The 27,932-nt window shown below is 39.9% G+C and overlaps 1 protein-coding gene across 1 annotated transcript; it reads left to right on the top strand.

Annotated features, from left to right (window-relative positions):
* Positions 1-1,236: 1,236 nt before the first annotated feature.
* dpy19l1l (dpy-19-like 1, like (H. sapiens)) lies at positions 1,237-27,932 on the top strand (the record flags this gene model as incomplete). The annotated part of the gene is made up of 22 exons (XM_083899157.1): positions 1,237-1,459; positions 3,529-3,553; positions 3,660-3,747; positions 6,001-6,138; positions 7,441-7,561; positions 11,595-11,688; positions 11,817-11,874; positions 14,298-14,389; positions 17,300-17,399; positions 18,900-18,977; positions 20,208-20,294; positions 20,990-21,049; positions 21,304-21,384; positions 22,130-22,231; positions 22,463-22,534; positions 23,785-23,864; positions 24,275-24,299; positions 25,956-26,075; positions 26,183-26,357; positions 27,191-27,290; positions 27,426-27,551; positions 27,770-27,932. 22 exons carry the CDS (start codon positions 1,237-1,239, stop codon positions 27,930-27,932), a joined length of 2,208 nt encoding a protein of 735 aa, XP_083755283.1.

Genomic DNA, 27,932 nt, shown 5'->3' with positions numbered 1-27,932 from the left:
AAGAGCACGCGTTTGAAAGCATTGCAGAAAGATGTAGATGTTGTCCTACATTTCTTCTCACCCAAAGGCTTCCTTTCTGTCGTGTTTCCACGTTCTCTCCTCATTATTTATCCACACACGTCACTTGCAGCTGCAGCAACACTGGTGCATTCAGTGTGTTTCTCTAGCATAGGAATTTACATACACGCCGCGCCGCGTGGCGCATTAATCGTTTTTCTTTGGTACTAATGTTTTTATGATCGCCAGAAGCCAAAATCGTGGTCACTCTATGCATTACGGTGAAACGCAGTAACAACAGGTAAACGGACATTACTATGGGGTATACAGAGCGGGGGTTGGGACGACGGTGCATGACAAGAGGTGATAAGTGGCGACAGTTTGGCTGTGGATAGTAAGTTAGATCGACACTCCCCTGGAAGCAGTGGGTGTGTGTTTACCTGGGTCTCATTCACATGTTAATGATCAGGCACAAAACCGAGCATTCTGAAAAGGGCTGTTTTGGCAGGGTTATTGAACTGCTATTGTGCTTCATCCTTATGATATTTTGACTAAAGCATGACACAGACATGTTCATTAGGGCATCAGGTTTAACCCAAGGGGTAATAGGGTATAATATGGGCTCTTTAAACCTGTGTATTTGCTCTAACTATTTTTAATTTTTTGTCAATAATGCTGCAAAAAGTCAATAAATGTACTAGGAACAAATACAAAAACAATTAAATCTGATTTAATATTCTTCTAGATAGATAGATAGATAGATAGATAGATAGATAGATAGATAGATAGATAGATAGATAGATAGATAGATAGATAGATAGATATTAGACATATTAGGCTTTATAGTTGTGTGTGTGGGGGGGGGGGTAGGCATTTTCTGCGGCATTTGCCTGGTATGCGTGTTCTGTGCGTTCGCCCCTGCCTATTTAATCAGTACGCTACACCGTTACCATGGTTACAACCCGATGCTCTCTGTAGTACCAAGAACTGACCGACAGAGGGCAAAGCTTCACTACATTTCCCCTGGGTCGGTGTGTGGACGCGTCGCTCGGTTCGGGTAGTGAAAGGGGGCAGATCCGCGGAGCAGATAAGAGCCACCCGCGGATGAGCTGCTCAGCCCAGCTCAGCTCAGCTCAGCTCAGCTCACGGCGCTTGCTCTGCGCCCTGCCTGTGGTATCTTTATCCCCCCTCTCCCGAACAGCTCCCCGGCTGCCTCAGCTGGTCTGTTCCGTGTGAACCATGGTGGCTAAGAACAGAAAACAGACCGGGAAGAGTCCAGCGACCCAGGCTGACCGCGACAGAAACCCGCTTGTTTCCGCCGGTGGTAAAAGTAACGTGAGGCGAGCGGGGAGAGAGGGCAAAGCGGCCGCCGGCTCTCACCCAAACGGGCTCCCGGGCATCAGACACAAGCTCGGGCTAAGTCCCTCCGCAGCCGCGAAGCTGGGAGTCACTCTCCTCCTCGGTAAGTTACTGGATCGTTAGCCTGCTAGCTGCTAACAAGTGCTAGCGTTCTGTGCATGTTTTTGTAGCATTAGCGGAGCCTTTAAATTAATTTATCGCTGCCATTGATCCGTCGGCTAACGTTAGCTCAGCAGCTAGCCGCCTGTTGTTAGCGATTCATTAAAAAAAACGAAGCAAAGTCGCTTTGTGTGGTTTTAAAGCAGCTGCACACGGTTTCTCACTTTTCTGTGCTTTAAAGTTGAAGCTCATATTTGCTCTGATTTATCACGTAGTATTTCACATATTCTTAAATGTTTTTATTCCCTCAAAATCGGATTTAATACCCATAATATAATTAAACAATTCATATTTGGGAACCCTCATTATTTTTGTTGTTTTACAAAGGTTTTCTATATATGTTTATATTTATTTTATTTATTTTAAGCTGTTCTACTCTATGTATTTGTTTAGTTACTTTTGTGTTATTCAACCATTTTTAAATGTTTTGTTCATTTGTAGTAGTATGAATTGAATGTGTGTGTGTGTCAAATGTGTTTATAAGGGGGCTGCACAATAACATAGGAAAACACGTGATGTGTGATAACACTGAACGTTGCATTTAACAATATAACTTGTGATATTTAAAAAAAATACTTGTGTAGATGGTGACGATGTTTTTCTCCTGAAAGAAAAGTGTGAACCTACTCAAACCATTTTAGTAAGTTCCCTATTAGTAAAATTACAGGTATAGATATGCTTGGACAGATCCGTCCATATATTATGTACCGCTTTATCTGGGGGGTGCTGTGCCTATCAGAGCTGACATATGGCGATAGGCAGGGTCACACCCTGGACAGTTCGCCAGTCCATCGCAATTTACCTCATCCCCAAATCTGCATATTTTTGGACTGTGGGAAGAAGCCGCAGAACCCGGAGAAAACCCTCGCACACACAAGGAGAACATGCAAACTCCATGCAGAAAGGCCCTCGTTCCAACTGGGGCTCAAACCCGGGTCTTATTGCTGCAAAGGCAAGAGTGCAAACCACTACACAACTGTGTGGCCCCATGATGAAGATGAAATGGAATAATCAGAGCGTAAACATACAATCAGGCCTTAAAACAATTTTTACAATTGTCTCTTTTTATGGTTTGTTCTTAACCAAACAAAACTAACTACCAGCAGGATCTATATTCATTTATAAAGTGATGTTAAGTACACTACCGTTCAAAAGTCTGGGGTCACCTATACAATTATTTTGTGTTTTCCATTAAAAGTCAGACTTTTATTCATCAAAAGAGTTGCAGAATTAATAGACTTAGTTTTCAGCTGTGCTAACATCATTGCACAAGGGTTTTCAAGTCACCCAATAGCCTTCTAACGCCATTAGCAAACAATGTACCATTAGAACACTGGAAACACCTATGTACGTATTCCATTAAAAACCAGATGTTTGCAGCTAGAATAGTCGTTTTCCGCATTAACAATGTATAGAGCAGGGGTCTCAAAGTCAAATGACCTGGGGGCCAATGCTCATCTATTGTGGTCAAGAGGGGGCCGGCCTAGAGAACAAAAAGTGGGGAAAAAACAACATTCACAATATTATTATTATTATTGTTCGTTACATTTCTAGAGCACTTTTCTAGACACCCAAAGCGCTTTACAAATTGGCCATTATTAATTAACACATTCTCACTGGTGGTGGTAAGCTACGTTTAGCCACAGCTGCTCTGGAGCAGACTGATGGAAGCGTGGCTGCCAACGTGCGCCAAACAGCCCCTCCGACCACCACGATCATTCATACATACATTCATTGCATGTTTTTTCGAAATATTGCATCATGATATCACACGTATACTTAATAATACCATTTATGATGCAAAATCAATGTTTTAATATCAAAAACAGACGTTTGTGTGTGTGGAGCTCTATGTTGATATTTTATGTGCATTATTACAAGTGCTATATACAAACATAGTTTGATTGATTCAGCTACCCTTCTCCCAAAGACTGCTGCAGTTAATCAAACAGGAAGTGGCTTTAATTGTTGTTGTGTTCAGCAGCACTGAAAGTGAACTCTCTCTGTCCACAGCTGCTATGACTGGATATCTGCACTGGTGAGTCACTCACTCGACCTGCATGTTTGCTCTGACCCAAACATTTACAGCTGTGCTCGCTTTGGTTTGTGCACACACACACACACGTGTCTCCTCCCATGTTCAGGTACCATCTCTCACAGCTGTTTGAGAACGACAGACACTTCTCACACCTGTCAAACCTGGAGAAGGAGATGGCCTTTCGCACAGAAATGGTAAATAGTGTTGTTTTTACTGCCACATGAACAGTATTTTGAGGGTGGTGATGCTGTAGGTGTGGAATGTAATGATCTTAAAGCAGCACTATGCGAGTCGTTTCAATCCCGTTCCGCGCCTGAACCTTTTCCTTTGCACTATGTGAGGTTAGTGAAGTGAGAACCACAAAGATCAGCCCCAAAATACTGAATGTATTCGGTACACCAAAGTCCATTGTGAAAATCAGCTGTTTTAGCTCATCGGGATACACTAGCTGCTGGTCTACTGATGCCTCCTTTGGTAAGTTTGTTCTGAGGTAAATCTAAACAAATCATTTCAAGCACAGAACTTGCGTAATGACACAGTTGAACTTTGTGATGCAGGCAGTCGTGGATCAACATCTCCTGTGTGCTGTGATGTAAAATCGATGACTTTCTCTGTGCACTTTGGTGCAGGGAGCGAGCTTTTTTAGAAAGAGCCACGAATGTCAGTTTCCTGGTGCTAAAACAAATATGATCTATGAGTAAAACGTTATACACTCTTAAAAATAAATGTGCTAAGTAGAACCATATACGGTTCTTCGGCTTGTCTCCATAGGACACGTGTCAAACTCAAGGCCCGGGGGCCAGATGTGGCCCGCCACGTCATTTTATGTGGCCCGCGGTGATTAATTGGTCTTAAAAATCTATGTTAAAATAGGTCTATGCTGCTTGAAGGTGTGCGTTGACCATAAACTACATTTCAATGTGACGGCACCGCCCACTAGATTGCAGTGTATCATTGTATATGCATCATGCGACCAGTGAAATCGAATAAGTAATAAATACAGAAAGTTATATTTGGTTACATTTAGTTACATTTATTCTTTATGACAGTTACATCTAGCCCTTTGAGGGTAACCATTATGCTGATGTGGCCCTGAGTTTGACACCCCTGCCATAGGAGAACACTTTTTGGTTTCAGGTAGAACCAGGTTCCACCTGGAACCCTTAGTGTTACCAAGAACCTTTTTAAAAACCCTTTATTCAGGAAAGGCGTTTTAAAGAGTTCTCTGGATCAAAATATTTCTTACTGGAACCACTAATTTTACCAAGAACCCTTGAAAAGGGGTTTTTCAGAAGCAAATGGTTCCAGGTAGAACCTCATCCCTTGTAGAAGAACACTTTTGGAACCCGTATTTCTATTAGTGTACAGCCACACAAAACATCTAAACATAGTTCAGCTACTGACAAATTTTAAATTTTCCCGAGTCACAGGCTTTATTCACAGTCTGTACCCGAACATCCTTGATTTATTTGTTAAGTAAGGAAGAACTCTGCAGCAGTGAAGCCGAATTGAGGTCAGTCAAAAAGACATGGAAGCCATCAAACTTCTGCTTTCTGCATGTCCAGCTGAAGTTACAGTAAAGAATAGACTCACACAGTTTGACCAAAGACTTTGCATCCCTGTCCCAGTTTGTTTAACACATTTGAAGGAAGGTGAACTCTGACCAGTGAGTCCAAAAGAAGCTGTACAGTCAACCTGTGCACAGCCCTGTGCAAAGGTGTCATAAGACCAAACATCAACTCTTTTGCAGTGCTGTTTTATCTGCTCAATCAGAGGATAACTTCACTTCCTCTTGCAACAGTACAAGCCGTGCAGGCTTTGCTCCTCAAAGCATACAGTAAGCTGTGAGTTAACGGTGTGCAAATCATTTTAATTTACAGATTTCACCGATTCACTTTTCTGTTTCAGCCGCTGCGACAAGGACAAAGTCAGTGTGAGCTAATTTAGGATGTTTTTATGCGTCACCATCACAACAAGCGTGAAAAAGCTGCTGGTGTTTGCTGTGCACCACAATATTCACATCCTCAGCCACACTTTTTTTTTCTTTTTTTAAAGGTGAAGCTGAAGGTGATAGTGAACTGTTATATTTGCTACTTGGGCTGCAACAATTCATTGATTATTAATCTATTAGAATAATAGATTAAGCAGTTTGATTTTGAGTGTGTTGATTAATCAAGAAAGTAATCAACAGGTTAATTGATTATTAAAATAATCATTAGTTCCAGCCCCATTGACTGAGTGTTAGCAGATGGGCTGCTGTGAAGCTCAGTCCTGCCTCTATCAAAGCTGCGTCTGTTGTAGTTATATTTAGTGACTTGTCTCTATGCGAGTCTCTACCTCCTTATCACTCTGCCTTCATATTTCTCTTTCTCACATTCTCCACCCACCAATCTCCTGTATCATTCTATCATTTTCATTTCTGGTGTGTATTTTTATTTCACTTCCAGGGTCTGTACTATTCCTACTACAAGACCATTATCGAGGCGCCGTCTTTCCTGGAAGGCCTCCACATGGTCATGAACGATCGGCTCACAGAGCATCCCCTGGTTATTAACACTCTCAAGAGATTTAATCTCTATCCGGAGGTAATCTTCACCTGATATTCACTCCTCTGACTATCTGTTATGTATTAAAAAATACAAAACTAATTACCTAAAATGCCTAAAAAGGTTGCAGAAGTGATGACGTTTACAAGGTTTCTTAAATGCATCTTGAAGCCTCTCCTCTAAGCTCAATATGCTATAGATCAGAGGTCTCAAACTTCCAATCAATTGGAGTTAGTTCACAACATAAACATATACTATTTATGAATCTATTAATAAACGTAACACTTTTCATTTTTAACTTTTGTCAAATATCATCACAAATATTATTATTTTGATGTCGTTTTCTCAAAAAGTCGGACTTTTCTTGGCTTGAGTGGCCCCTTGCTGACCAAACTAGACACTCGGTGACCCCCCGCTCATTTGAGAGTGAAACCCCTACTGCAGATCCTGCAGAAGTGATGACATTTACCAGGGTCTTTGAATGCATCTCGTTAGCTGCTCCTGTTAGCTAAATACGCAGTGAAACATGCGTTACGAGAAAAATGCAACATATTCACATATAAAGTAGCATTATCAATGTCACTGTTAATGCATTTTATTTGTTAGATGGGTCTGAATTTCCAACTGAATTTCTGCACATTATCCTTTATTTATCTGGGTGCTCATGGATTCAGTCGTCTCTAATCTTTGTTTCTCATCAGCAACGAGCAGCGTAGTAAACATCCAAGGAGCAGCTTCTCATTATCTCAACCACAGGCTGAAATGAAACCTGTCAGTTGTAGGCTGTACTGCTGTAATGACATGGTTCACAGTGCAGCTCAGGTCAGGTTTGTGAGCTGCCGTCTCTAATCAACCAAACCAAATCATTTGCTATGATGGGAGTGTTTTGTCTCATTTACTTAACTCCCATCTCCGCTTCTCCACTTAATAGAAAATCGGTGTGTTTATCTCTTTAGATGATGTTTATGAATTTTTGTTGTTATGAAGAAGCTTGTGGAGAAATTTGTTTTGTTTGACATGCAGAAAATATGTGTATTATGTTTACGTGATGTTTTTTTTAATAATCAAAAACAAACTCGGAAAGGCAAACAATTCTAGCCACTGTGCATTCTTGCATTCCCTTAATTAAATCGACATAGATGCAGAAGAGATCAATACACTTAGTGCAGGGAAACAAACTGTTCTGGAAAAGTAATCTACTACTTCAGGACAACAATGTGTCCGTGCTCCTCAAAGACAACAGGGCAGGAAGGTCTTTTTTGGGCATGTTTGTTAACAGGCTTTACACTGATTGTCCTCTCTCCCTCTTGTCCTCTGCCGTCTGTCCTCTCTTGTCCACAGGTGGTCCTGGCCAGCTGGTACCGCACGTACACAGGCGTAATGGGCTACTTTGGGATACCCACAAAAATGTGCTGGTCGATCAACAGAGGGGAAGGACTCACTCCCGTGGACAGCTGTGAAGGTACATGCGGTCGCCATGGAGATCCATTTTTATCACCGAACAAGTCAATATTGACCAAACCTGAAAGATTTGAAAAAAAATTAAAAAGGATAACAGTGGTCTGGGTGTTTTTTGCGTTTACTGTCCTGTCATAAAAAGCAAAACCCTGGATCTAAACAGAAACACAGTCAATTATTTATCAGTTCCCATCTATTATCACTTATTTTCACACTTTATAACTTATTTATAAAAAAAATCCTTTATAACCGTGAACACTAGAAGAATTCTGAGCTAATGCTAAGAGTGGCTTAGCAAATGGAATGTGTGTTCTTTATTATTTTCAACCTTGGCTAATGAATTAAAAACAAAAACTTTGTAACGGTGACAGCGAACACTGTCAGCTTAGCTAATGCTAACAGAAGCTTAGCTAACTGAATTGTTTTATTTTAAACACTTATTTATGTTCTTTATTTTCAACTTTACCTGATGAGGTAAAAGAAACAACAACGTTGTAACAGTGAAAACTCTAGAAGAATCCTGACCCAAGAAACAAGCACAGACAGTTAGTGGAAATGGTGCAATGGTAACACAAACTCATAATATGACACTAATGACCTGGAGCTACTGACATTTAAAATGAGTCGCACGGGCTGAACTGCATGACTAATGTCTTCACAGCCTTTGATGAATTTCTTCTCTTGTTGGCAGTCACATGTGCCTCCTGTGTACTGTATTTAAATCAGACAGAAGGAACTGAACAAATCAACCAAATAGGCTCTAAAAAATCAGTTTTTACCTCCACTTGACACTTGATTTCCAACCAAAATATAATCAGCAAATCAGTGTTCTACCATTGTTTATTAGGACAGCAACCCAAATCTGGAGTTGTATTGAACAATTCCTTTACTATTCCTTTAAAGGCATAGTTCAGCAGGCTTGTATGAGGTACTTGCACTAAGTGCACCCTAAGATCCTAAAATGGCGACATGGAGAACAAACTGCATAAAGTAACAAGCTGTACAACCAACCACACATAGCTATTTGCTATTAGTATGGTTAGTCGATTATTCGCTTGATATATGAATGGTCAATCAGTTACGCTGACTATTCATGATATTTGAAAAAGACGCAAGACAAATGTTTGATGAATTATTGCATATATGAAAACAAGTGTTTCTACTCCAGTACCTTATTTGTGGTGCATCTATTATCACAAGGTAGCAGCAGGAGCAAGCATTTAGTTGGTGGTCTTCAGCAGCGATAAAAATTGAAGAGGCTTCTTGAATGCATCTTGAAGCTGTTCCTGTAAGTAGATTACGCAGAAGTGATGACATTTACCAGGGTCTGTGAATGCATCTTGTTAACTGCTCCCCATCTGCTTAACACACTGTGAACCCTGTGTTAGATTCACTAGCTCTCATGCGCTGGAGTTTAGAATATTTGATGAATAATAACATTTTTGCTAGAAATGCCCATCACTTGTTGCTCTCACATACAACTATTAATTTGGGATGCAACTAATGATTCCATTAATAAACAACTCGCCTTGGGTTAGCATCTTGCTGGCTGTCTGTTCTTCCGTGATGTCCTCGTGGAAAGTTTCAGCATCCGTCTTTTTCTCAAATCAAGTCCGTCTGTTGTTATATGGAGCAAAAAAGAATTTAATATTCACATTAAAGTGTTCATAAAAGCACTCAAATCGATTATCAAAATCGATTAATAAATGAGTAATCAATAAATTGTTGCACCCCTGATTAAAAGGACTGAAAATCTGAGAAAAACTGGAAAGGACTTGCTAAACACAACAGTGTGAGAAAAACTGTGATTATTATTGTAACCCTGAAGGAAAGAATTGTTTCCCTTCATTATGCATGAGCACTTTTTTTCCCTTCCCTATATTCATTTGCAGATTAAATTTCTCCATAATCATAAAAACGCGGCAAGTAAACAAGTAAAAAGTATCCTTTGTTGAGCTGCCATCTCTGTGTTTCTGTCTCATTAGTGAAGCGAGGCAGACCAGGGTCAATACACTCGGGCTGTTTTCACAGTGTGTACATCAGGACACGTGGCGCCTCGCGTAACGGCCGACAGTCATGTTCTGCAAGCGTGTACTGCAGATAGTTGGTTATATTTTCAGCCTCTTTTCCCTTGTGTTGTTGTGATCTCCACACGAATCCTGGTGATGAAACAGCGTTTAACGACATCAACACACTCCTTAGTGTCTTGTTAGTCGTTACAGCCTTTTCAATCTGTTCTGTGTACCTGCTAATTTGACTGATGGCACTGCTGCAAAGGAAATTAATTAGATGCTGAGAGAAACACAGTTTCAGTCTCAGGGTGTGAAGAAACCTTTTAGTCACCAGTAAAAACAGAGGAACGCGTGTTCATCATTATTCAGCGTACTATATTTTTTATATATATATTTATATTTTTATCTTCTGCCAGACTTAGGTTAAAGAGAATATGTTCTCGAAAACTGACCCAGATAATAAATCCAGCTCTTTTATGATCCCTTGCATTTTTCCCCTCACCAGAAAATATGGCTGCTCATTTAAATCTCCTTAGTAGTTTTATGTCGCTTTTAAGTTTAAATAACTCTGGTGCTAAAAGTCCTTGCCGGTTGTACAGCTGCAGTAAAAAAGAAAAAGAAAAGCTTTATATTATTGCCTTCATTTAGTTTTTGTGTTGTGGTTATTGAATAATCACAACATAAAAACTAAATGTAGTAGATTTATCTTACCTTACCTTGTCTTAATTTACTTTAGCTTTACTAAACTTACCTTATCTGACCTTACCTTATCATATCTTACCTATTTAAAATTACCTTACCTTATCTCAAATTACCTTATGTTAAAATTTTAAATGTAATATATGTAAAACATAGCTATAAGATAAATATAAAATATATTTAAAATCCTGGCCAGGGATTTTCCAGAACTACTTCCTCTTTCGTGGGCTATTTTTGTCTCAAGTGACCCAACTTTCATCAAGTTGTTGGAGCTCTTCTTCAAATTATGCTGCACCTGAAACACAAGCACTGCAAGACACTACAAGAAACATATTATGCAAAATCAACTTTTTAATCATTTTAATACTTATGTTTGGGACTCTAGAGGCTCTATGAGAAGGCAAAGTGTGAAAAAAGATGACTCAGTCATGTTTTTGTGGACCGCCTCAGTCTAAGTACAGGAGATAAAACATGCAATGTTGACTTCCTCACTCATTGCTATGTCACAATGAGACATTCCTGGAATTTTTGTCTCGCGGAGAAGAGCGAGAGAAGTCGGCGAAGTGTTCTATTCTTGGCTGCACAGTGCAGCACAGAGTTCTACACAAATGTCCAGCCTCAGAGGATTTACATGTTATATATGACGTCAAATGTGGTGGCTAGAGTCGGCAAATGACGTTTTTTCCAAATGCTAACTGCTGTTAGCTGCCGGAGCCTCAGTGATGCTGACGTAGTTTCCTGTGTCTTATATGCATTTAAAGAGACAGGCACTCAAAAGAGAGCAATCTGAACAGGGCTGTTTTGGCAGAGTGATTGAACTGCTGTGGTGCTTCATCCTTATGGTATTTTGACCAAAGCATGTCACAGACATGTTCATTAGGACACCAGGGAACTTGATTAACTTGTAGAAATAGGGTATAATATGTCTCCTGACAGTGGTGCCAGCAGTGTGTGAAAGACGAGTGATGGAAAAATGTGCTGCACATGAAAGTGTGAGTGAATGTGGCTGAAAAACTGTAGTGTGAAGCAGCTTTCAGTGACTTGTCGAGACTCGAAATGTGCTCTATAAATAGACTATTCACCGTTTATCTTTGCTGATCAGAAGAGCTTTTCTGATGCAGTCATAGTTAGTGATCTAGTGATGTGTTTAATCGCATCATTGTGTGTCTATAAAATGAAGGACTGCAAGCAACAATTGTTTTCTCCCATCTATTCATCTGTGGGCCAAGAGGGAAGCCACCAGAGGAAGCTTGCGTGCCACAGTTTGAGAACCATCGCCTGCTCAATATTTGTTGTCATCTTTGTTATTTTGTCTGTGTGCATTAGGAATGGGCGACCCAGCGTATTTCTATGTGGCCTGCGTGTTCCTGCAGAACGGCCTGATGATGAGCCTGTTCTTCATCTACGGCGCTTACCTCAGGTAACACAGTGTCTTCTGTTCTTCAGTCTCCGAAGTCGGCTGTTGGCAAATATGGATTTGACAAATTAGATGTCCGATGACCTTTTCTGACTGTCTCAACCAGCTTTTTTTCCATTTTTCCCTCCCAGTGGCAGTCGGCTTGGCGGCGTTGTCACCACGATGTGTTTCTTCTTCAATCACGGCGAAGTGAGTGTGATCCCTGTGCTATTGGTTTCAGTACTTATGGGTTTTTTTTGAATGCTGAAGCTTTGTAGTTCTGTGAGGTTCTCAAAGCTTCTGAAATGTGTAAAACCTGTAATGAAAAGGCCTCTCAGAGAAGAACAGGCTGTGTTGATAGGAGCTACAGTATTTCTCGCACACAAACGGAGCTGAGAGTTGTTTTTTGGGGCTGGTACTCAGCTCACGGCCAGATTACTTCCTCCCACCTTTTTTTCTTTTACCAAAACAAATAGTGTCTCTCTGTTTTTCCCAGATCAATACACTGACATTTCCACACACTCACAAGTGTCCGTCAGCCCATTCAAACCTCAAACCTGCTCGCCTCATGTCGACGGGGGTTTGTGACAGCTGTGATTATTGTGGAGGCAGCAACGCGCTGGATAAATGCAAAGTGCCCATAGCGTAATGTGAAAATTACAGTCACAAAACAATTGTAATACAATACTGCTATTAAAATAAAGGTTAACATAATAATTCATCTGCTTTAGTTTTAGTCTGCTTAAAATCCTCTAAAACCCAAAGAGTGCTGATTTTATCTCACCTTACCTTGTCTTAATTTACTTTATCTCTACTTCACTTACCTTAACGTTATTGTATCTCACCTTGCCTTATCTTACCTTAACTTACCTTATTTTATCTTATCTTGCCTTAACTTGCCTAATCTTATTTAATCTTTCCTTGTCTTATCTTGTTCTATCTTAATGTACCTTATTTTGCCTTACCTATCTAAAATGACCTTACCTTATCTTAACTTACTTTATCTCAACTTACCTTACCTTATCTGACCTTACCTTACTTTGTCTTAACTGAATTTTATCCTACCCCATCTTAACTTAACTTGACTTACCTTACCTGTATATATGTGTATATGTATATACACATATATATATATATTTATACGTATATATGTATGTATATATATGTTATATATATAACGTTTTTTGTTCGCATCACTGTGGAAATTGACCACAATCAAGTCACTGCTTTTTTATTTTGATGCACAATAAAACTGTAATTAGTCCCACGTCGTGGTGCTTCCGTTTCTGAATGCTGAATTGTGCCAGGTTTCAGAGGGTCGCACTGGTGCACCTGACGCTGCTCGGGTGAAAACATAAATTTCTTTCACAAGCACAGCATCTCCAGGGTTTCCCCCAGTGCATTATAAGCACTTATTATTTACTTGCCAGGCTTAGTGTTGCTTGTTTATTTATTTTAAATAGATTTTTTTATACACCACAGGTTTTTCTAACCCGGGGAGCAAGGATTTAGCGCCCCCATGTAACTGGCGAGCGCTCCCTTGTCCAGGTGCCAATTGAAACCCAAGTCACACTATCAAGTGTGTCATTATTATCGTAACATTGTTCTTGTCAATAAAGATGTTATATTTAGGGATGCACCGAATTTTTGGCGGCCGAAACACAGCAAGTACACTGTGGAAAAGCAGCTATTAAATGCTGGAAAGTCTCTTTGTGCAAAAGCGAAACTTGGCTGCACTTGTCTCTCTCCCTTTGAGCAGTTAACTTAAGTGCTCAGCTCATCTGATGCATCTGTTATTCCCTTAATTGCAGCGTTAAAGCGTCTTCTACACAAAGATTGAGAGCCCGGAGTGAAAACAATGAAAAGTGCGCTCTGCTCTTCAGAGTCTGTCACCATGTTTTACTACGATCTACTCGGATACCCTGCATTTCATCGTGACTGTACTCGATCGTCGTCATAAAGATCATTGTTTTTATGTAAGGATAAAACTGCGTGTAGAGAAATGATCCAGTCTGCGTTGAATAAGTTGAGCCCTGAGAGCTGTGCGGCACGATGCAGGAGAGGGACAGCACTGCGCAGGGGCGGTGTGCAGAAATAAAAAGGGCTGTCTGTGTGCACCAGATGAGGCAGATGAGGGGGCACTACCACTTTTATTTTACTTGAAATGTTTAAGTTTGATTTTTCATTTAAGTACAAGCACTTTTATTTGGAAATGTTTTATTTTGTTAATATTTTAGTTTATGGTTTAAATGTTCAATTTCAGCACTTTAAACACTTTCTTTTTCTTTGTATATAATTGGGCTGAAAATAAAGAAAATCATTTCTCTACTACTTATTGTTGTTAAAAAATCATTCACATTATATTAAATATATGGAAAGCTATAAAAGGTGGCCTTTTGATGTTGAAGGCGATACAATCAAAAATGTGGGTGCACCTAAAGGCTTCAACCTTGTCAGGTGACACACTGAGGGCAAAGAAAACGCCAGAGAAACATTATCAAATAGCTGATTCTTCCCCCTGAAAAAAGAAAATGTTTGTGTAATGCAGTGTTGCCCATGAATTCCCTTGACTTGTTTTTTCTCCGTCCGCTGCAATGCAGCCATTAATCACTTTTATTTGTGCGTCTCATCAGAGCACTCGTGTGATGTGGACTCCGCCGCTCAGGGAGAGCTTCTCTTACCCCTTCCTCGTCCTGCAGATGCTGCTTCTCACCTACATCCTCAGGTAAAACCACCTCTTTAATCATTAGGATCCAGGTCACTCTGTCACTGCTCGACTCAATTAAGGACATGCTGAACAACAAGTGATCAAGTGTGTGCTTTGTGCAAAACTTTTTTTGCGCAAAATTCAAGCACTTTCAATGACACATGTCTATTTAGGTCAGTTTTCAAGACTTTTAAGGGCATTGATGTCTTTTTTTTTTCTTTTTTTTGCAAATTCACAAACCTTCGAGGATTTCAAGGACCCGTGGGAACCCTGTAATAACCAGCCCAGACATAATTGATTTGCTGCATCCTTCATTTTAAATGCTCTCTCAGGCAAAAAATATCACCCCTGACTGAGGGAGTGTTTGTATGTATACAGTGGCAATGCATGGGCGGGTGGAGACAAGAAGAGTTTATGCCATCAAACTGCTAACAAATTCCCTTCTGAAACTACACTACTGTTCAAGTATTGGGATCACTTAGAAATGTCCATATTTTTTAACCACTTCGTCCCTGTCCCTCTTTTTGGAGTCCCTGCTCGAAAATGACATGCCCAAACTAAATAGAGTAAACCTCTGCACTTACTAGCTCTATGTGGATTATGAAGATAACACTTGTGAGATTCCACCAGAGGTGTAAATTTCACTGTAGATGCTACTGTGTCAGAGTAAATGTACATGGAACCCAGCATAACTGAAGGATTTTTTTCTCTCGCCTAAAAAAATATTGCATTTTAAAGCAAATATCACCTTTAAAATATGTAGTAGGAGCTTAAAAACACATAGAGGCCATATAACAACGTGGACATGAGCTGTGCAAAGTCTAATGCTGCTGAAATGAAGCAGAGTGAAATTACAGAGGTTTTATTAAAGAGATGTCTGGGCGTTCTCACTTTTGGCACAGCTTGGCACCATCTGTGCCATTTGAGAATTCTTAGGTACCAAATTATTAAAAACCCTATTTTAATTTTATTTATATGTCACTACAGATCTAAAAATAACTTGTTTTGAAAAAAAAAGTATGATAACTCGCTGTAAATCGATGCTTCCTGTGCGGTGCGTAATAACAACTCTGTGGCTCTGCAGCGTCTTCAGTTACACAGCACCATAGCTCTGGCTTACCTTGGTCAATTAGGGTGATTGACAGCTCATTTTAAACCTCTAAACCGGTAGAATCAGACCCCGGTCTCCAAATGCATGTGAATCACTTCATTCGGGTCAAAAAGGACGTCAAAAGGACATACATACATGCATATGACGCATTTGTGCGGACATTCGCCTTTCTCTAATCAGAACGATCTAATGTCGCTCTGTAATGATCAATCAGACCGGGATTTGTCCCCAAAGCATGCTGGAAAGTGTAGTTCTCCATTAGAAGTGGTTTTGTTCCGGTGGAAATAACTTGTTTTGATAAACAGCAAGGGTAAGAGGACATTTCTGCTTGTATTTCTTGGAAGTCAGTTGTTTTGCTCTTATTTTGGGGCTGGATCCGTGAATCTAGGTCGTAGAGTGATAAAAATGGTACCGTTGGAATCTGTAGATTCTCCGCTGTCCAGTCGACACGTGTTTTTTTTGTTTACATAATCACGCTGACGCTCCGGTGCTGCTTTTCAATGAGTGCGCTGTGGTGGTTTTTTTCCACTCCTGCTGTTTGATCCATCGGTGTTTTAACTGTGTTTCATGAACATAAGAATGGTTTATATTGCCTTTTAGCTGAGTTTCTGACCTTTCTGTGGGTATGCAGCATGTCTGTGTTTGTTGAAGTTAGACATGGTTTTATGACGCTTTTGTCGATGCCCCTGATCCCGGGGGCAACCATGAAGAAGAACGGAAAAGCACTTTTTTCAATGAATATAACATTAAATCAATCAGAAATACATTGTTTACCCGGGATAATCAACTAAAATTCTAATAGGTCCACTTTGAGAAAATTTCCTCAACCAAAGGTCCGGAACATTACTGTCACTTTTATGGAATTATATAGATGTAACACTGAACATATGTATAATTTTCTTCTCTCTTAAAGGAAAAGAAACTCTGAGAGTGCTTATTTTCTGTGACCTAAGTTCACATTTGAGTGGGTGTGTTTGGTCTCATTGTGGCGTTTCACGTTGCCACTTTTTACAAGTGCCACTGTCTCTGAATATATGAGACAGACTGGTTTTGTGTTTCCAGGTGGAAGATTGAACATGAATGAGTCTGTCCATTCTGAGTTGAAAGCTCTATTTTCACTGTCCACTTTTCTCTTCTTAGAGAGCGCCATGTTAATTATTTTTCTCTGGCACACTCTTCTCTACCTGTATCGCTCACTCGCCTCCGTCTACTCTCGCTGTAAACGCACTATTCTCTCGCTGTAAACTCTCTTTTCTCTCCGTCTTCTCTCCATGTATCGCTCCCTGTCTGTCACTCGCTCCTCACTGCCTTCATCTGTCCGTATTCAGGGTCGCCATATTTAGCAGGATGCACAGATTTGATTGGCTTATAGTGGCGTCACGTGGGATTGCTGAAGTCGAATGCAATTGGTCAGTGGATTTCCGGATTCGCTCAACCAGTACCGTAAAGTCTAGAGAAGCTGTGCCGGTCAAAATAGAAGCACCTCGTCAATATTTAAAATACTTAAATAATTTATTCACTGTAGGTCCCGTTACGTACAGGACGGGTCTGGGTCCGAACTCGGACCGTGGTCCGCCTGGTAGTGACCTCTGCTCTATACATTGTTAATATGGTAAACGACTATTCTAGCTGCAAACGTCTGGTTTTTAATGGAATGTGTACTACTATGTTTTCCATTCATTTTGCAACTCTTTTGATGAATAAAAGTGTGACTTTCAATGGAAAACACACCAACAATTGTATAGGTGACACCAAACTTTTGAACGGTAGTGTGTATATATAATAAAATATGTTATTGTTTTCCCTCCTCTCCCCAGGACACGGAGCCCGAGCAGGAGTGCCATGGTCGCTCTCGGCGTCTCCACTTTGTGCTTCATGCTGCCCTGGCAGTTTGCCCAGTTTGTGCTGCTCACTCAGGTAAACAAGAGAGCCAGTGAGAGTGAAAGAGAGAGAATGTGGTGAAAAGAGATGGGGTGAGAAAAGGAGATTGGTCAGAAGAGATTAGAGAAAGAATAGAGGCCTCAGAGCAGAGGGTTTTTGGGGTGAGGGAGGTTTCAGTGTGGGCAAAGAAATGAAGAGGCAGGAAAACAAATGAAAGCAAAGGGACAGACTGAGGTGAAAGAATGAGAAAATTAACCCCCACGTCATTTGCTGTGGGAGTAAAACACAACTCCTTATATGGACATCCTGAGGGGGGTGTTTATAGGTCACATATTCAGGCTTTTAAAAAAAATTAATTGTTGAGCCAAAGTTAGGATTCATTTTATATCGCGTTTCTTAGTCGTGATTTAAAGTAGCAGGAATTGTGCAGAAGTCACAGAATTGACCATCTTTTTGTGATGTCGCTAAATACACCAGACTCCTTTTTAACTGCTATACGGTTCGGCATTGTTCGGCTTGATTCTCGTGTCGGACATCACTTCCAATCCACTGATGACCAATCAGTGGCCTGCAGTCTGGAGACGTCATGCATAGTAGCTACCATAGTAGCACCAATCGTAACTTGCCGTGGGAATAATACACAACTCCTTATATGGACATCTATGGACATATATGGACAAAAATGCATGTTTTTTTCGTTGTCTTATGTGTTGTTAAGATACGTTATGATTCATTTTATGTTGCGTTTTTAGTCGTGATATAAAGTAGCAATAATTGTGCAGAAGTCACAGAATTTACCATTTTTCTTTTTTGTTCATAAAAACAAGTGAAAGTGAACTGTGACGTCTTTCAACATTTTGATTACTTTTTGCTCAGGTGTGTTTATATAGTTGGTTTAAATTGCATCAGATTGCGTAGGTTGTGCTTAAAAAATGGATAAAGGACACTATATTTTACATTCTTATCCCCTCTGTATTATACTGTAAAAAAGCAGCCGAAATGTTCCGTGTTCTCAGGGTTAAAGCTCTGCAAACACGGCGTACGTTGGAAAAAGATTCTTCCAGACAGACGGAAGAGCCACAGTTTGAATCACAGGTCACGCACAGCGTCTACGCACAGCGTCTGCGCTCAGCATCAGTTAAGCCTCAGATGTCCACGCCCACTCGGTGCAGAGTTATTTCACAGCTGCCGTTCCTTTTTTTACGTCTCGTTTTTCTTGGCTGCCCATCAAAGGCCGTTCACTCTCATTTACTGCTTGTGGAAGCGAATAACGTTCGACCACTTCTGATGTGATCAAATCTCAGTTACAGTATGTCATCAAAAATTCATTGCGAGGTTGTGTTTGGATTCGTTTATAAATTAAATATGTATGGTTAAATGAGTGATATTATTCAGGATTTTGAGGGAATTGGTCCTTGAATTTGATAATTTGATCAAATCATTTTGTAATTAATATGGTTTTTGTGAGAGATGTAATTTGTAGATTGTAGAAATGTGTTTTCTTAGATGTTTCTTGAATTCTGTTTTTTTTTTCAGGTGGCTTCTTTGTTTGCGTCGTACATCCTGGGTTACCTCGGCCCTGGCAAAATGCAGTCCATCCTGGTCACTCACATGGTACAGCTGATGCTTTTTTTTACCAGTGTTTCTGCTCCCTAATTTGACCTCATACAGAGGTTTATTTATTTGATATTCATCAGGTTTGTCTGATTTGAAAATCTTGGATCATGACAATTTTCATGTCAATGTAAGACAATAAGTAGAACTGGATAATTCCCAATCATTTAGCTTGAGACATGACCAATTAGTCATGTTATGGTTCAGTTTACATGTTGAGCAACCGGAAAATTTAACTGCAACAATTTGAATATTTGATCGAGACATTTTTCTTGCTTGATCTGTGAAGTGAAGGTTTGGGTTCTGTAGACGAACCTGTAGATGAACAGCAAGTCATGAAGCACTGCATGAAGTGGTATTCTTGTCATCCCACTATCCTCCACTCATCACTGTGTGGGATTTAGCATCAAAAAGTGAATTTAATAGGATTATAGTCTACAAATGGTGTCAAATTGAGACATCGGTTCAAACCTCTGGAGAGGTTCTAAGTGATTTTTAACAGCACAGAAGAGGCTTATTTTTGCGGCACAGACAAACCTGCTGCTGTCCAGAGGCAGTCGTGGCAGAACATGCCGGCAGTTAGTGTCGAAATTGAGGAAATGATACATTTGCCCTGATGCACTTTGACAGTGGGAGGGATTTTGAGGTGACTTTATTTATATAAAAAAAAAATATCTTGAAATGAAATAAATATTCTATGGTAATAGTCAGCACCACACTGAACAAGGATCCATTGAAAGTGTTTGCAAACCTCTTAAGGATTACTTTTAATTAATTTTTGAATTTGAGGAAATTATCTATTGCCCTGATGCCCTTTGAGAGTAAGGTGACTTTGTTAAAAAAAAAAAAAAAAAAGTGACATTGTCCATCATACTAGTCAGCATCGCCCTGAACAAGGATCCGTTGAAAATATTTGCAAACCTCTTAAGGAATAATTTTAATGAATTTTTGAAATTCAGGAAATAATCTATTTGCCCTGATGCACTTTGACAGTGAGCTGACTTTCTTCAAAAAAACAAAAAGTATCTCGGAATGACTTGAACTTTTCTATAATAATAGTCAGCATCACCCTGAACAAGGATCTGTTGAAAATATTTGCAAACATCTTAAGGAATAATTTTAATGAATTTTTGAGGAAATTATCCTGCATCACACATTTAGCACAAGCTCAACGCTCATTTACTGCAGGATTTCAACAAGTAACAGCTTCCTCCTCCTGCCCCCCCACAGGTCACACTCGGCGTCTGCTTCATCCTGATGTTTGGTAACTCCATGCTTCTCACGTCCTTCTACGCCTCCTCACTCGTCTCCATCTGGGTGAGTTGGACCTTTTCTTTGAATCCGGTGTGCAGTCGCTGAATATGTAGAGATTTACTGAGTCTAACCAGACGAGAAGTACAGCCTGTGATGTTTATGTCTGTTTGTTTTATCACTGTTGAAGCATGTGTTGCAAGATACATTTACATGTCAACAGTCAACAGACTATTACTTTATCATCTTATCTTACCCTTAACTTATCTTGTCTGATCTTAATTTACCTTATCTTAACATACCTTATTTTACTGTACTTTATCTTACCTTGTCTTATGTTGCCCTATCTTAATTTACCTTATTTTGCCCTTCCTATATTTGACCTTTCTTACCTTACTTTATCTGAACTTGCATTATCTTAACTTACCTTATTTCAACTTACTTAACCTTATCTTAACTTAGTTTATCTTACTTTATCTTAACTAACCTTATCTAAACTTACTTTATTTTATCTTACCTCATCTTAATTTAATCTGAATTACCTTATCTTGTTTTATTTATTTTATTTAATCTGATTTTAGTTTACCTCATCTTAATTTAACTTAAATTGTTTTACCTTACCTAACTTTGTTTTACTTAATCTGTTTTTACCTTACCATACCTCATCTTAACTTATCTTATTTTACATTAACTTACCTAATGTATTATTATTATTATTATTATTTGTCACTTTATAACTTTGTGTTTGGATATTTTTTCAGGCAATCATTGCACTAAGGGACCAATTTACTAAAGTATTTAAACCTGGTATCATTATCTGGGTATGTATTGACTTGCTTCTCTCTCTCTCTTACTATTAATATTTTGTCTCATTATTAATTAATCTGTCACATGACTATTCAGAAGTTAATATTAAAGACACAAAGGTAAAAAAAAGGAACTTTTTTTCTGGTTTGCTACCAACACAACAAAACACCTCAAGCCCGTTTCCTTGTTCCTGTCTGAGGCTGATGTGTTGGTGAGTGTATTTATGACGGACTAACAGTGTCAATCTCTTCTTCTTCCTCCTCCTCAGGTCATGCAGGGTCTGGCGTGGGTCGGCTCCACAGTCCTGCTCAAATTCATGTTGTCTACCATCCTCGGTGCTTCAGACGATGTAAGTGACAGTCGCTTAAAGAATAGCTGTAGTAACTTGAGTACAATTTTAGGCCAGTACTTAGTAAAATAGTGGTACTTTTACTTGAGCAGAATATTTTAGTACTCTTTCCACCTCTGACCAGGATTGTAATTCCTTTAAGTGCTATATCTTTGACAAGGTTTAATCTACTAGTCAACTAATGGGTCACACTGATCACTGGCCTCTTCATTGTCCACTTTTGGAACATAGTTTTTTGAAAACTTTGGTTTTCAACCCAGTGAGATGTTGATTTTACCTTCTTTTTTTTATTGTATGGCTTGTTTTTATTTGTGTTGTTTTGAGTCATTTCATTTTTGCGTCTTTTGGGTCCTCTGTTTATATATTTTTTATTTATCACTGATGTACAGCATGTTTTTTTATGTTTTCTTTTGGATTCAATTTCTGAATGCACCTAAAATGCTCTATAAACTTTACAGATGAACACAAGTTAACCTTCTGTAAACTTTTGAATGCACGTGTCCAATTGTCAACTTATTGACACATCGAGATGTTTTGTTGTGGTATTGCCACCACTGTTGTTAGCGCTTGTTTGAGATAAAGAAATGACCATTGCATCCTACTTAAATGCCCTGTTTTCATGGTAGAATATCACTGAAGCATGAACTTTTCATAGGGACATTCTTGTCGATTATTTCTAACTTTTTCTGAGTAATGTCATTTTAAATGTGTATGAGACATGGTGAATTTTCATTTTTCTCTCCAGGCTCACATCAGTGGACTGATCAAGTCAAAGTTCACCAGCTACAAGGACTTCCACACGATGATGTACACGTGTGCTGCAGAGTTTGACTTCATGGAACTGAAGGTGACACAGGATTTGAGTTCAGTACACATTTTACCAGTGCAGTAAATACCAGAAATAAAACAAGCATTCCTGCTGTTTTATATCAAAGCAGAGCTGAGTGGAGAGAGAGAGCGAGAGAGAACCAGAATTGTGCTGTGAATTTTAACACCATTCGGTGACTGTTGTCTCACACTCTCTCGTGGTGTGTCCTTACCTGACCTCTTTTTGTCTCTGATTTTCTTTCTCTGTCAGACTCCTCTCCGTTACCTCGGAACACTGCTGCTGCCCATCAACATGCTGGTGGTGGCTCTCGTAGTTGGGAGGGTAAGTCTTGATGTGGTTTCCCAGACCATGGCTTAGGAATAGTTAAAGAAAGCAAAATGAAGGTATAGCGACAAAGCAAAGGTGTGAATAATAGAAAACGGCTGCTATCAGGCTCAGATCTTTACAAACTCATCATGATGTTGTCGTCATCTTAGGCCATTTAATAGCCTAATTGTGTACTTAATGGAAGTAACTCCATCCTCCAAAGTGACCAACATGCAGTAATTTCTCTTTAAACCATGTGCGTAGCCAGCAATGGGCCTGGGCGGCACTGGCCTGCCCAGTTTACTCACTGGCCCACCCAGCCAAGTATAATAAAAATGTATTTTGTTTGTAGAAAAAAAAAACATGCATGTAAAGGAAATACATTTCAGAGTCATTAGCCCACAAGAATGTTAGCCCGGCACAGACACTGACGTTTGTTCCCCGGCACAGTTGCTCTCTCCCGGTAACGCGCCGGGTTTACCTGCGGATTTATCCCTGCACTGCACTGACGCTGCCCCCACGCAGCGACAATAAACGTCATAGAATCATATCTAATTTTAATAAACACATACATGCTGCATACCCACAGAAAGGTCAGAAACTCAGCTAAAAGCTCGTATGAACCATTCTTATGTTAACGAAACACACTTTAAACACTGATGGATCAAACCAGCAGGAGCGGAAAAAAACGTTACAGCGCACACAGTGAAAAGCGGCACCGGAGAGTCAGCGTGATTATTAAAACAAAAAAAACACAAGTCGACTGGACAGTGGAGAATCCTCAGATTCAAGCGGTAACATTTTTATCACTCTACGACCAAGATTCACGGATCCAACCCCAAAATAAGAGCAAAACAACAACTGACATTCAAGAAATACAAGCAGAGATGTCTTCTTACCTTTGCTGTTTATCAAAACAGCAAAGGTATGGTTTTGTTCTGGTGTTATTTATTTAAGTTCTAATTCCTTTTTTGGGCAAAGATGGCCCACCCACTTTTGCACTGGCCCACCCAAAATATTATTTCTGCCTACGCCACTGCTTTAAACTGGCTTTAAATAAGTGGGGAGGTTTCGGCAGGATGAGTTTTCTCCACATGTATATAAATATATTTTCATACGTCATCTAATCTCATTATGCTTAAACCCACGCTAAGCTACGTTTACATGAGTTGATTTGACAAAGCACAGCAGGCATGTTTGAGGAGGCTTTGAGGAGGAGGAGGAGGAGGAGGGGGGGTTTTATTCTAATTTTTTTTTTTTTAAAGACAATCCAGGATATCGTCCGCTTCCTGAGGGATGGAGACAAGACGTCTGGCAAGAGGGACAATGTTGACGAAGTCGCGGGGTGAGTGCTTGTTTTTTATCGTATTTACTTTAGCTGAATGATGAGTCCATAGATACGGAAGAGGATTAGTGAATTCTTGATTCTTGAATTATGACTTTATTCTTAGAATTTCTGACTTTAAAATTCAGAATTATGACTTTAAAATTTAGAATTATGACTTTATTCTCAGAGTTCTGACTTTAAACGCAGAATTTCTGACTTTATTCTCAGAGTTCTGACTTTAAAACTCGGAATTCTGACTTAAAAATCAGAATCCCATTCTTTATTCTAAAACCTCACAATTCAAAAACTCATAATTCTATGTTTAAAGTCAGAACTGAAATATGTTTTCCTGTGTGGCCCTAATCCTCTTCCGTACATAGATGTGTTATTGTCGTTTTAAATGAGCTGTCACTTTGTGTGTGTTTCAGGTCTGAGATGGCTGCAAAAGGAGAGGTGAGGAGGGGAAATAAAGAAAGCTATTTTAACATCCTGCTACTGTCAACTTACACAAACATCATCTCAGCAGCACCTCAGTGTGAACTTTGCAACTTTTTTTTTTTTTTTACAACACCGTTCCACTTTTCTAAACCTATTTTTATTTTTTATTAGATTCCTCCAGTGCATGTTGCATCTGCTCAGTTACCAACCAGCTCCCCAAGTGGTTTTCATTCCCTTTTCTCATTATTGAGAAATGAAAGGGAGCTTCTTTTTTTCCTTTTCTCCTTCTGCTGTGAAATCTCTCTCTGCCTTTTGTTCTGCTGCCTTGTGTCATTTTCTTTAATATCCCTCCCAGGGCGGGAGAAACATTCAGATGTTTCATCCACAAGCTCCTTGAGTTTCTGCGATAATTGCTTTTTCGTGTGTCTCAGTGAGCAGCAGCAGCACCAGCACAGTGAAGGACGCTGTGTTCCCTCACATGTGATTATACACAGCATCAGAAAAGGCCTTTTTAAAATAACTGGAGCATATAATTTTTTTATGATTATAAAGGCATAATTTTTTATTCAGCCGTGCTTAGTGACATCTGGTGGCATGAGACATGATGTTTGTCCCCATTCTAAGCACTGTCTCTCATAAGGACTCACATATGAACTGTGCTGAATTTGATGGTCAAAGGTCAAATATCAAGGTCGCTGTGACCTCACAATACCAATACCAACAATTGTTTTTTTTTTCTCCTTTAACTCCTCCTTTACTGCAATATTTCAGGAACACCTGTAGGGAATCCTTTCAGATTTAGTACGATCATTTGCTCACACATGATCTGATTAAAATTTAGCAGTTGAAGATCAAACCATTAAACTAGACATATTATACCCTATTTCTACAAGCTAAGTTAAGCTAGTTCCCTGGTGTCCTAATTAACATGTCCGACATGCTTTAGTCAAAACGATTTAAGGATGAAGCACCACAGCAGTTCAATCCCTGCCAAAACAGCCCTGTTCAGAACGCTCTCTTTTGAGTGCCTCTCTCTTTAAATGCAAATGAGACACAGGAAACTATGTCAGCGTCACTGAGGCTCCGGCAGCTAACAGCAGTTAGCATTTGGAAAAGCCATCATTTGCCGACTCTCTCGGCACATTGCCGTCATATATAAAATGCAAATCCTCTGAGGCTGGAAGTTTGTGTAGAACTCTGTGCTGCACTTTGCAGCCAAGAATAGAACACTTTGCAAACTTCCGCTCTTCTGGATACTATTGCCCTCGCCTGCACTCTCGCATTGTTTAGGGACAAAGCAGAGCTCCACGAGACAACAATTCCAGGAATGTCTCATTGTGACGTAGCAATGAGTGCGGAACTCCTGTACTTAGAGGCGGACCACTCTTTTTTCAGACTTAAAAAGACACCTACTCATAGGGCCTCCAGAGTCCCAAGTATTAAAATGATTAAAAAGTTGATTTGGCGGGCCACAAAAACATGACCGAGTCGTCTTTTTTTCACACTTTACCGACTCATAGGGCCTCCAGAGTCCCAAACATAAGTATTAAAATGATTAATAAGTAAATTTTGCATAATATGTCCCCTGTAAAGGAATAAAACAGCCTGCAGTACATTTCATAATACATCATTTTTAAAGACTGACCGTGAATGTGTGGTCTCGTCCTCCAGCTGGTGTACCACAGTCTACAGCTGGTGGCCTTTACTGTCCTCGCCATCCTCATCATGCGCCTCAAGCTCTTCCTGACACCACACATGTGCATCATGGCCTCACTCGTCTGCTCCAAACAGGTCTGCGACTCACCACATACACACAACCATAGCAGTGTATATTTCATTTATTTCAGCTTTGTTGGTCTTACTCTGTCTTTCTGTCTGCGTCCTGGTTGTGATGGCAGTTGTTCAGTTGGGTCGGAGAGAGGTTCAAGCACCAGGTTTTGGTGTTTGCAGTAATGGCCGGCATGGCCATCCAGGGAGTGGCCAACCTTCAGGCCCAGTGGGCGATCATTGGTGAGTTCAGCAACATGCCACAGGAGGAGCTGCTCAACTGGATCCAGGACAACACCAGTCCAGGTGAGTGAAGCCAGCACAGTCTTTTAGAATTGTAAACTTTAACATGGTGCGTTTTTTTTGTTTTATTTTATTTTATTTTATTTTATTTTTATTTTTATTATTATTTTTATTTTATTTTATTTTATTTTATGTATGTTTTAACACTTGTACATCTACACTTTTACCTCTCAATTGTTGCACAATAATTTCCCTCGGGATAAATAAAGCATCTTGAATCTTGAATCTTGAATCTTGAATCTTGAATCTTGAATCTTAGGCTGTCAACTAACAATAACTTTGTGCCATAAATGTCAGAATTAAATTAGTGCAGGGCACGTTAAGCGTGTTAATGGCGGTTAACGCAGGTTAGCGCATGACGCGCTTCCATGACGACTGACCGGAAAAAGACATGTGACGTCATGGTTACATGCTGAGGCAGCGTAGTCCAGTGCTGTTTACCAGTTAGCTCAGTAACTGGAGTAGTCTATTAAACAACATTAAACTATTTATTAAACTAAAAGAGCAGCGCTACAAATAACCAGCGTAGCTGTGTACTGCGTATATGGGCCTCTGTTTTTAAAGTTTAGCGTTACTTTAGAGTCTTTACATTTTAACAATCGGGACTCACGTAAACATGACGTCAGTGGAAACGGAAATGCGTCATGCGTTAACGTGCGTCAACGTTGACCAGCACTATTATAAATAATAGTTAAAGATTTAGTTACTGATTAATTGTTGCAGCTCTAGGGAAAATAATAATGTGGAACTTTCATCCAAAATGAAAGTTTCACAGAGACGACTGAATGGTTTAAAAGATGTCGTTGATGGTGTTTGATTGAATTTTTGTGACACAGACTCTGTGTTTGCGGGAGCGATGCCCACCATGGCCAGTGTGAAGCTGTCCACAGGTCGACCCATCGTCAACCATCCCCACTATGAAGACGCTGGTCTGAGGTCAGAGAAGTGATAACGTGGAACTGCACAACATATTTTTATTTTTAATAAAGAGGGATCTCTGATAATCTGTAGAATTGGCCAATAATTTAATGTGGTGTCAACACTACAATACATGTTTTCTCCTCCTCACAGGGAGAGAACTAAGCTGGTGTACTCCATGTACAGCCGCATGTCTGGAGAAACGGTGAAGAGTAATCTGATGAAGCTGGGAGTCGACTTCTTTGTCCTGGAGGATTCCTGGTGCACCAGGCAAACAAGGTATCCCGACACCCGAGTGGGAACCACGTTTGTTTTCACGTTTTTCATCAGTGTGACTAAAAAGAAATATATAGCGTATGGGGCCTAAAACAGAGCCTTGTGGAACACCACAATTCAATCAACGTGTGATAGGCTGACGGAAACTCAGCAGATGCTGCTGGATGAATAATATTTTTCCATGACTGATCAACTCTTTCCTGTCTTCTGTTTTAAACCAGGCCCGGTTGCAGCATGCCAGAGATCTGGGACATCGAGGATCCTGAAAATGTTGGTAAAATCCCCCTCTGTACCCTCATGTCCAAGAACTCACGCCCCCACTTCACCACAGTCTTTTCCAATGACATTTACGAAGTTCTCAAAGTCACCAAAGAGCTCAGATAA

This window comes from Microchirus variegatus (assembly GCF_963457635.1).
Source record: "Microchirus variegatus genome assembly, chromosome: 1".
Taxonomy (NCBI): domain Eukaryota; kingdom Metazoa; phylum Chordata; class Actinopteri; order Pleuronectiformes; family Soleidae; genus Microchirus; species Microchirus variegatus.
Note: the sequence above shows the minus strand (reverse complement) of the source record. Positions and strands in the feature narration are given on the sequence as shown.